Below are 12,076 nucleotides of genomic sequence, written 5' to 3'. Positions count from 1 at the left end.
AACCTCGGAACAAGCGTCGTAACCCAGGGCCGATTTTTCAATGAATATTTAAGAAAAAGCGTCGTAACCTCGGAACGTCGTAAGCCGGACCCGTCGTAACCCGGGGACCGCCTGTACTAGTACGTCCTTCAGAAATTAAATGAAGTTTCTCAAGGGATATCATCTTAGAAAAGTGCAGTAACTTTGTTAACCCTTAAACGCCTATTGGACGTATTTTACGTCGAGATAAATTGTCTGTCGGGTGCCGATTGGACGTATTTTACGTTGACATAGTAAAGTTTTTTTAAAAATTCGCGGAAAAATACTTTTAGGCCTACCAGCCGAAAACTTTTGAATCACGCGCCTTGGGGGATGCTGGGAGTTCATGGATCAAGGTGTTGTTTTGTTTATAATTGTTACGCAGGCGCGCAAGGGCGAATTTCTTTCTTATCGCACTAAAAAGTATCAGTGACACATCTCAGAAATTATTTTGTCACTTGGACATAATTTTTGCACCATTTTAAATTAGCCGTTACATGGAGTATTATATATGAAAATGTGTGCAATTTCATGTAGAATACAACAACAAAAAATACTCATGATTGTAGCTTTTATCAGTTTTGATAATGATAAGTGCCAAAATTTCAACCTTCGGTCAACTTTGACTCTACCAAAATGGTTGAAAAACGCAATTGTAAGCTAAAACTCTTATATTTTAGTAATATTCAATCAATTACCTTCAGTTTGCAACAAATTGGAAGTCTCTAGCACAATATTTCGATTTATGGTGAATTTATGAAAAAACTTTTTCCTTACGTCTGCGCTGTAACTCTTCCTAAAAAATCATACGTGCGATTGTCGTAATGTTTGCACCATTTAAAATTAGCCGTTACATAAAGTTTTATATGTGGAAATGTGCGCAATTTCATGCACAATACAACTAAAAACAACCCATGGTTGTAGCTTTTATCAGTTTTGAAATATTTTCATATAAATAACGATGTGCCAAAATTTCAACCTTCGGTCAAATTTAACTCTACCGAAATGGTTGAAAAACGCAATTGTGAGCTAAAACTCTTATATTCTAGTAATATTCAATCATTTACCTTCATTTTGCAACAAATTGGAAGTCTCTAGCATAATATTTGGATTTATGGTGAATTTATGGAAAAGAAAAAAAAAATTCCTTACGTCCGCGCAGTAACTCTTCCGAAAAAATCATACGTGCGATTGTCGTAATGTTTGCACCATTTTAAATTAGCTGTTACATAAAGTTTTATATATGGAAATGTGTGCAATTTCATGTAGAATACAACGAAAAATAATTGAAGGTTGTAGCTTTTCTCATTTTTGAAATATTTGCATATAAATCACGATAAATAGAAAAAAACCACGTTCGGTCAACTTTGACTCTACCGAAATGGTAAAAAAACGCAATTGTAAGCTAAAACTCTTACAGTCTAGTAATATTCAGTCATTTATCTTCATTTTGAAACAAATTCGAAGTCTCTAGCACAATATTTAGATTTATGGTGAATTTAAAAAAAAAAAAACTTTCCTTCCCTCCTCGCGCGGGTTCTCTGCCGCAAATCTCCGAAATGCGTACGTCGCATTCTCGGAATATTTGCTCCATTTCATATAAGGCATTTCATAGAGTTTTAAATACGAAAATGTGCACAATCTCATGTAGAATAACAACAAAAAATAATTGAAGGTTGTAGCTTTTCTCATTTTTGTAATACAGTGGTCCCCCCGTATTCGCGGGGGATGCGTACCAGACCCCCCCGCGAATAGTTAGAATCCGCGAATGTTTGGAATCCCCCTCTAAAAATGCTCATAAACTCGTATCCTAAGCATGCAAACACCAAAGTATCCCTAAAAAGACCATCCTTCATCAAATATACATAAAATATCCTATTATGGTTCATATTAATCTTTGAAATATTATTAATACTGTTTTAAAGTAAATCTTACATTTTATGTTTATACATAAATACATACTATGTACGTACTGAATGACTTAGTTACGTATGTGAAAATAATTCAGTTCCCCCATAAGTACGTATTCAGTCATGCACGTTTTCTTTCATACTGTTACTATTTGAGACATCCATTTTCTTTTTACAAGGGAAGTGAAATCATAAATACCAAATGTCTACTTAAAGTATTATCCTACATCAAATATACCATTGAATTGGTATTATTAATATCATTTTAAAGTAATCTTAAACATTTTACCATTAGAAATATATAAACAGCCAATAGCAGAGAGAGAGGATAGATAGATTACATAAAACCGCTAAATTCGTTGACCATTGTATGGCATTGTTACTATCCCAGCTCCGAGCGTCACTGGAGTTGAGGTAGGGAAATTGATACAGAGAAAGACAAAGGGAAGAATTTTCATTTGAAATTAGTTATCATATTATTACTACTTCTATTATTATTATTATTATTTGAAAATAAAATAAACATGTGCATCTACCATAAAAAATTCTCTTCTCAGTAAGAAAGAGGGGTTATCCTTACAAGTGAAATGGAAAGGTCATTTTCATCTCTTTAAAATACTACCATTATGAATTTTGTAATTATTATTACAAAATTCATAATTATTATTAAATAACTGAAATTATCAATAAACATTTTACATACTAGTACAGGCGGCCCTCGGTTAGCGGCAGGGGTTCCGTTCCTGGCCACCGACGCCAAGCGATTTTCGACGCTGAGCGATTTTAAAGCCTACGGCCACCGCATACCTTCTTTCGAAACTAGCCCAGTCTAAGGCGCCGTAATCCCACAACAGCGCAATAAGTAAAATTATATTTATGCAGTTTAGTACTATAGAATTTACTGTACAGTACGTGTGGGTGTCTAGAGTATGTAAAGATATAATAAAGTTTATACAGTGTACAGATAGCTGTAGTGTTCAGGTTACGATCATTAGTCTTACAATAGTCCGATTTTATGAGAGATCAAATTACAATAGCCTAACTTTATCCATCTTCTAGTTACAGCCATGAACAACCGAACGAGAAACTACTTTTTTTTTTTCTAAGTACAACCGAACTGGATAACATCTGTTTGGCTTGTATTTCAATCATCGTACTACAGTACAACATTACCATATTTGTTATAAATGGCGTTATGTATAGAATAGAACTGAGATATCTTAATGTAATAACTTTATTTGCTATAGATCAGAGATCAATATAGATTAAAGATCAATCGGGAAATATACTGTTAAATTTACACCTAGTTATAACTGAAGCTGAGAAAACTGTTCAAGCTGCTAATGACTATTATCGTACATCGGCAACAAGGATAAAACTGCAGTAAACGTCTGCCATCAAACACAACTGTAGATAAAATTTGGATAAAATCATTTGAATCAAAACTACTGTACTTGAAAGAACACATTTTACTGTTGGTTTCACGCCGATATAAGATAAATAACGTAAAGTTCGTATTACGATGATATAAAGGATTATTGCGAACAGAATCACATAATTTTTTACGCAATAAACATGCCGCCAACGTAATCTGTTAACAAAAAAAATAGTAGTTCACATTCACAACGAGACATATTCAATAAGTATTTCCACCTAAAAACACGCTGTATAAGGAAAAATAACTTTGTCTCATATAAGTCAAGTATCTAGATATTCGTTTATGCTAACTAGAAGCAAGAGCATTCGCTCAGAATTGCGTTATGGTGAAACAAACGCGTATTCATCAGCTGATTTCAAACCACAACATTGGCCGCTCCTCGGAATACTGGCTTAAATTTGCCGTAGTATTTTAAAATACAATAATATGAGAATACATACAATATTCTTGGATACAGTGAAATAATGTACAACTTTTTAAAGGATTTATGGAAAAGATGCATAATTAATAAAATAACACAATGCATTTTTCGGTACTGGCGGACAAGAACGAACATTAAAAAACATCCGCTGACAACGTGGAGCGTAGTTACAAAGGCTGCCTTAATTTGTATCTTATTTCTGTACAAAGATGAAAATACCTTTACGTAATATATTTTCATACACATTTTAAACATAATAGCATAAACATTTAAAAAATCGACACATCAATCGCTAAATTTGGACTCTTTTTAACTCTATATTTTCGGAAGAGTGGCAGACAGCGGCATACAAGAACGAACTTGAAAAAACATCGTAGTCGATAACTTTAAGGGCAGTTTCAAAAGCTGCCTTTTTATCATATTTCTGCACAGAAATATAAATACCCTATTCGTAATACATTTTCATACACATTTAAACATAAAAGCATAAACTTTTATAAAATCGACACATCGATCGCTAATTTGCACTTTTTTTTAAATCAATATTTTCGGAAGAGCGGCAGGCGGCGGCTCACAAGAAAGAACATGAAAAAACATCGTATTTGATAACGTGAAGGGCAGTTTCAAAAGCTGCCTTTGTATCATATTTCTGTACAGAAATAAAAATACCTTTCACGTAATACATTTTCATACACATTTTAAACAAAAGCATGAACATTTATATATCGACACATCCATAGCTAAATTTGCACTTATGTAACTCGATATTTTTGGCATAGAACAGTGTCAGAGGCATATATTTTGCCCTAATACCTATGTAGTATCTCTCCATAAAATTTGTTAATATAATTTGCATAACCTTTTTGGTCTGAACGGCATGTCTACAAATATATGAACTCGTTAGACAACTGCGCTAGCGGCGCTGTTAACTGAAAATTGTGCCGTAAAGATACCTTTAAAATGCCTTATTTTTGTAATGAATATTTTTGACGACCGCCGTAAAACAGATTCGCCGTTGAGTGATTGCGCCGTTAACTGCGGGCCGCCTGTACCATAAAAATTCTTTCATCTCGGTAAAAAGAGAGAGAGAGTGTTTATCTCTGTTCTCTCAAAAAATACTTATAACGCTTCCAGCGAAAGAGAGGGAGGGAGTTACCACTATGACATTATCTTGTGTGGCAAAAGAGAGAGAGAGAGAGAGAGAGAGAGAGAGAGAGAGAGAGAGAGAACCTTAATTAAAAGTGACATGGATAGATTACTATTGTATTTCTTTAAAATACTATCACCTAATATGAATTTTGTAATTACAGTTACTTTTATTATTATTACTATTATTATTATTATTATTATTATTGAAAAAGAAACCCACAAATTCAATTTGTAACTTGTTTACTTCTAAGTATTTACATTTAGTTTTACTCCACACTCGAGTACTTTCAGGCCCTTCTGTGGCCCATTCTCAAGAGATGTTTGGGATGTTAGCCTGGGTCAAGGCCCAGCAGTCTTCTGGAACTTCTTCTCGTTGTGCTGTCCCAGGCTAACATCCCAAACATCTCTTGAGAATGGGCCACAGAAGGGCCTGAAAGTACTCGAGTGTGGAGTAAAACTAAATGTAAACAAGTTACAAATTGAATTTGTGGGTTTCTTTTTCAATCTTCAGAAGAAAACTGAAAGAAGTTTTTGTTTGGTTCATTATTATTATTATTTGAAAGTATTAAAAACAAATAGTAAAAGTACTATAAAAAAATCTTGAGTCTCGAGTCTCAGTAAATGAGAGAGAGAGAGAGAGAGAGAGAGAGAGAGAGAGAGAGAGAGAAGAGAGAGAGAGAGAGGGTGGAAATTTCATGAGCACTTGATGGCAGCAACAAAACAGCTCCTTCCCCCTCCAGTCACTTAACTTGATACGTATATCTGAGTTTTAGTACCTGGAGTTGGAGAAAGAATATGACTGGGATTTCCTTCATTCTTTCGTAATTTTTTAAATTTATAAGCTAAAATCTTACTAATTCACTATGGTATTTTCTTTAATGAATTGATATTATTGCTGTATAAATTAATATTAATATTTGAAAATAGTAAATCATTTATTTATCATACAAAAAAACATAAATCTTTGTAGTAGAGAGAGAGAGAATTATTATTTTTATTATGTGATATAATTTAAACTTATTAAACTTACAGTATTTAAAATATATTTAGTCATGAAAATAAACATCAAAATACACTTAGGTAGGTTCCAAAGAAAAATCCACGAATGTGTGAGTCCGCGAATACGGGGGGAACACTGTATTTGCATATAAAAAAAATATATAAAAAAAATTTGACATTTGGTCAACTTTAACTCGTTCGAAATGGTCGAAAACTGCAATTGTAAGCTAAAACTCTTACAGTATAGTAATATTCAATCATTTATCTTCATTTTGAAACAAATTGGAAGTTTCTAGAACAATATTTAGATTTATGGTGAATTTTTGAAAAAAACTTTTTTACGTCAGCACGTTACGAATTCACGCATCATTTAGTGATAATATTTTCTCTGTGTTGCCTTGATAGTTTTACAATGTGTTATATACCAAAATGATTGCAATTTAGTGTACAATAGAACGAAAAAAATTAACTCGTTAGCTTTGAACCGTTTTGCTCACAGCACGATTTGAATACAATTAAATATGAAATTTTGTTTTTGCGCTATCATATATCGCATTATTTATATATGATAATGATATTTTTTTTCATTTCTTATGGTTGCATACTAAACTTCAGGCAATGACAAAAAAAGGAGCCAAAAATGAATTCTTAATCTTGAAAACTAAGCGCGCTGTGATTTTTTGAAAAGAATATTTTTTCCGCTTCGGCGCTCACTCCGAGACCCCCTAGGCATACGGGAGACGATTTTTATTATACCCCTTAGGCGTTTAAGGGTTAATGGGTATTGCATCTTGTATCAGTACATATATGGACTAACGTGCTGTAATTACCTTTGTATCATATTTATGCATGTACGAAAATTAAAATAATATATTTTTAATAAAGATTTTATACATGAAACCTTTAAAACTTAAAAATGTACATGATAAATTAAACATAAACACTTTTGCAGGGTTTTGAAGTGTTTCTGGAGGATTTGCAAATGTTTGCACTAATGTGAAGAACTTGCATGTGATAATTATTTAGATTTCAATGAAAAGTTCGCGCTATTGTAAATTCGCGCACTTGAATTGCATAAGTTCAGGGAATTACTACTGTATTTGATGCAAGTGTTAAGTCTTTTTTTTTTTTTTTTTCTTTCTTTCTTTTTCCAGAAATACAAGGGAAAATATGAGGACAAGAAAGAACTCAAGGATGATAGATCAGAAGAAGAGAAACTAAAGGATAGGAAAGAAAGGAAGAGTTCTTCAGACAGAGATAAAAGCAAAGAAAGGCACAGACACAGAAGTAGAGATTATGATAAAGAGAAGAGCAAGAAACATAAAAGAGAAAGGAGCAAGGAAAGAGAAAAAGGTGATAATAGAAGTAAAAGCAGAGAAGCTGGCAAAGAGAGAAAAGACAGTGAAAAGGATAAGCTCAAAGACAAACACAGAGACAGAAAGGAAAGTGAAAGGGAAAGACATAGAAGTAGTGACAGGAAAGAAAGACGAGACTCTAAAGATGAAAAAGAAAGAAGACACAAGCATAAAAAGGACAGACGAAGTTTCTAAAGATGATAAAGAAAGGCAAAAAGATACTGAAAGAAAAAGAAAGTACAGTGAATCTCGTAGTGATGATAGAAAAAGAAGAGACAGTGAAAAATCAAGACATAAAGAACATGATAATATTGAAAGTGAGGTAGAGTCTGATAAACTTGAACGAGAAAAAGCTGTGGTTAGTACCAGTGAAGACATAGTTGTTGATTTTCAACGTTTTCGACGTGAGAGTTTCTCAAATCTTGACCCAGATGCCAAAGACTCTGTTCCAACATCTACTGTTGTTGGGTAAGCTAAACATTTTGTTGAGTATCTTGTGATTCCATTTACATTTGCATTACATCGTGGCATTTAAACAAGTCACTTATATCTTGCCTATGTACAGGCAGACTCGGTTATCGGTGATCCAGACTTATGGTGCTCATCTAGCACCATAAAATCAGCAATTTATGATGCCATAACAGGCTGAGTTCCAGTTATTGGTGCCATAACGTGCCTTATGGTGCTATAACATACCTAACAGAGGAGCCATAATGGTGCTTATGGCACCAATAACTGGTTATTGGGACCATAAATCACAGTTTCGGTTAATGGCAGTTTTTGCTTATCAGCACCCCCTTGGGAACAGAATCCCTGGCGATACCTGGGCAATCAGCACCCCCTCGGGAACAGAACCCCTGCCGATAACTGGGGACTGCCTGTAATGTCTCATGATTTTATATTTTTTTATTAAAAGTAGATTTTATATACGCAACTCTCCAAGTAATTACATAGCTATAAAAGTCACTCATCACTAGCTAGTATTTTGGAAATTTGCAGTAGTGCTATACCCTATTGGCTCCTTCGTGGTGATTTAGGCATTGCCAAATTTATTTCTCTCGAGTTTTTAAAGGCCTACTTTTCCCATTTACCCCCCTTTTAATCCGTGTGTAAGTCAAGTAGGTTTAACCTCCTTGGCGTTTGTTAATGTCTCCTAAGAGCAGTATACTTATGGATGTTCCCTATTGTCTCGACACTCCTTCAAAAATATTTCCATTCTTCCAGGTCTCTCAGAGAGAGTCTTATGTTTCATTGTTTTTTCTTTGTTTTTGTATCAGTTTTTATCGTTAACGTGCAAGGTGCCTTTGCATGGTTTGTGTTTTCTTTAGAAAAGTACTGAATGACCCTATGAACGATTTCTCGAGCCTGTGGATGAAGATTAATGCTAGAACAAGGACTTCCTTCCATGTTGTTTGTAAGGCAACAGACACCTTAATGAGTCGGTGAGTATTTTGACTGAGCTTCCCTTGTGGAGGCACGTGCTGTTTGACATCTTTATGTCCTGAGGTCAGCTTAACACCTGAGAGAAGAACTGGCAGCACTGGAAATTTTTTGACATGTTTAAGAATAAACTTGTTGTTTTATTGTTGTTAAATGCTAGAAAATTATGAAGGCTTTTAATAATTGGCAAAAATTGATCAGCAACCAATTATATTTCTGTTCTATAACTTATGCTGCCTTCATATACCATAAAACGTGAGTTGGAATATTTGATGTGGCATCGCCGGTCACCATCCATGCACTACCCTTTCGCCATGAAGGAGCCAATAGAGTTTAGCACTAGTTTGTTTTGGCTAGGTAACTGACCCGCCCACTTTCGTGGTAAGAAAGGAACCCGCTCATCTCATAACTTCACTATGTTTCTGCTGGCTGTTCACGTCACAGTTGTTGGCAGCAGCGGTTTTGGAAAGTTTTGCTTCTCTGTTGGTCATATTTTGCAACAATTGGTGAAATATTCTCATTTATGGTTTGGATAATTAGTCAGTGTCAGATTTTTTACAGACAGAATTTTCCAATTTTGATGATTTTTCTTTACTGATTTGGACTGTTAGGCTTTGTTGACTCATTTGACTTCTCAGCATGTCCAGTTCTATAGTTCACAGTGTTAGGTGTGCTGCAATACTAGATTAACAAAAGCCTGTTATGAACCGCATAGTCTATGCACTACCTGTAGTGATTAGATTTGTATCCTGGAATTAATTTTTAACAAATGAGTAAATTGGGATAACAAGATGTGGAAGACTTTGAAGAGTCATTTGACTAAGTCAGACAGAGATAAAAGAGGAAAGCGGCTGGTAGGACAATAACAAGAAAGCATTAGCTAGTCAAGCCTCCTATGTCTTACACTTCTTTACTGAATTATTTGTTGTGCAGCTCCAGCCTCGCCAGTCTCGACATACTTGATGGATAACAAGACAAGAGATGAAAGACTCCTTAAGATGGTGCTCTCTTCCTCAGCTAAGAAGACTTTACACGAAATGGATAGTTGGCTTTCAGGTAAGAGAGAACAGAAGATCTCATTTAGCTGCCCTCCTGCCAAGACTCACACAAAGGAGATACTTGTCATTTGTTGCCGAAAAAGCTCCTTCCTTGGGAACCTCTGCCTCCTCTCTGGTCTGATAGACTCCTCCTGGATATCAGCCTTCAATTTGACAAAAATTCTTTTCTCTACTTTTGAACTAGGCCACTTGATCAAATTTAAGGTTCTGGAAGTGTGTAGTTTCCTAGAATGGGGAATAGGAGCTCTAGCTCATATAATGAAGGACTGCCCTGTCCTTCCAGAGGACAATTCCTCAGATTTTGTATAAGTAATTTCCTGCCTTGACAAAGGTATCAGAGATGGTTCACGAGAGTTAGGCTTCCTTTTTGCAGTGGGAGTATTTAAAAATAAAGAGAGAGAGAGAGCGTTGGCATTCTTACACTAGTAAAGGTGTCACCCATTCACAGAAATCTGCTCTCCTGTTTTCTCCCCTGGACAAACAACATGTGTTCCCCCAGACTACAGTATTTAAAATTGCTTTGGACCTCTAGATAAAATCTACACAAGCCCTCCTCGCGCAGTCGGCTAGACGCCCTAGAGAGATTCCTTCCTTCGGGTCTCAGACAGTCTCTCCCATTCACCCCCAGCCCTCTGTGGTAAAGGCAGACAGAGAAGTTACCCTAGACTTGAGTGCACTTTCGGGTTCTCCTCTCAAACGATTCCTTTCATACAAAAGCCGCTTGTGACCAGCTTGCCTGTCATATTGACAGCCTATTCATCAGGATCCAAGAGGTTTTCTGTCCTCTCTAGAAGTATCCTCCCTTCTGGAGAAAGAAGCCATCAAAGTGGTCAAGGACATCCACTCTCATGAGTTCTACAATCGTCTTTTCGTAGTGCCCAAAGCTGTAGGAGGTTGGAAGCCGGTTCTGGACATGAGTGGCTTGAATTTGTACATACAGAAAACCAGATTCAAGATGGAGATGAGTCGATCCATCCTTTCAGCCATTTGTCAAGGGGACTGGATGATTTGGATAGACATGAGGGATGCATACTTTACATCCCAGTCCATCTGGACTCATGAAGATTCTTAAGGTTTGTTTTCCAGAACCAGGTGTATCAGTTCAGAGCCTTCTGTTTCAGCCTTTCAATGGCTCCACAGGTATTCATGAGAGTTTCAATGTTCATAGGGAAATGGTTACATCTGAGGGGGGTGAACATTTCACTCTAGATGATTTTCTCCTTCAATCCCAGTCCAAGGAGAGATGTATGAAGGATGTTCAAAAGACCCTGATTTTAGCCCAGGATTTAGGGCTTCTGATAAACTTTCAGAAGTCACAGTTGATTCCTTCTCTGGAAATAGTTTATTTGGGGATGAGGATAAACTCAGACTTTTCAAGTTTTCCCCTTCTTCAAAAAGATAGAATCGTGTCTACAGAATGTCGAGAAATTCCTCTCTCTGCAGTCTTGTTCAGCAAACATTTGGATGGGCCTTCTATGGACCCTTGCATCCATGGAACAGTGTGTATCCGTAGGAGGGCTACACATGAGATCCCTGCAATTTTATCTGATAATAAATTGGGGCAAAAAGAAATATCTGGGCATTTTTGTTTTCCCAATCACTTGGGAAATTAAGGAGGACCTGCTATGGTGGAGGTCAAGAGACAGGCTCTCTCTTAAGGGCAGTCACTTCCACTGAACCCCGACCTTGTGTTTTATGTGGACGCTTCAGACCTTAGTTGGGGAACTCTCCTTCCTACAAGACAAGAAAGTTTTCAGGGAAGTGGACCCCAGAACCCAGAACAGCAGAAATGGCACATCAGTATGAAAGAACTAAAGGCAGTTCACTGGGGGGCTTCAAGCCTTTGCAGTGGAAGTGTGGGGCAAAATAGTGACAGTACATTCAAACAATACCACAGTCCTATATAAAAAAAAGCCAGGGGGTCACATTCGTTCAGCGTATGCGAAGCAGCAAAAGGACTTCTCATTAGAGCAGATCAAAATCAAACCAGAATCATAACCTGATTTATTCAAGGGAAGTTAAACATATTAGTGGACAAGTTGAGTCACCAAAATCAAATTCTCCCCACAGAATGGACATTAGACCCAATAGTATGTCAGACTTTGGAAAGTATGGGGAAAACCAATCTTGGATGTGTACGAAACTGCCAAGAACCATTGGTTCATCTATCTTGTTCTCCAGCCCCAGATCTGTTGGCATGGGTGACAGATGCAATGCTTTTAGACTGGACAGACAAGGATGTTTATGCATTTCCCCCATTCAAGATGGGATAGAAATGATATATAAGT

The 12,076-nt window shown here is 36.2% G+C and overlaps 1 protein-coding gene across 1 annotated transcript in view; it reads left to right on the top strand.

The window, feature by feature from the left end:
- LOC135212065 (death-inducer obliterator 1-like) overlaps window positions 1-12,076 on the top strand; it is a 177,205-nt gene that overhangs the window by 107,791 nt on the left and 57,338 nt on the right. Inside the window, 2 exon segments of the mRNA XM_064245409.1 lie at window positions 7,090-7,479; window positions 7,481-7,758. Coding sequence (XP_064101479.1) covers window positions 7,090-7,479; window positions 7,481-7,758 — 668 coding nt within the window.

Source organism: Macrobrachium nipponense, chromosome 40 (assembly GCF_015104395.2).
Source record: "Macrobrachium nipponense isolate FS-2020 chromosome 40, ASM1510439v2, whole genome shotgun sequence".
Lineage (NCBI taxonomy): Eukaryota > Metazoa > Arthropoda > Malacostraca > Decapoda > Palaemonidae > Macrobrachium > Macrobrachium nipponense.
The sequence above is the reverse complement of the archived record's forward strand: the minus strand, read 5'-3'. Positions and strand labels throughout refer to the sequence as shown.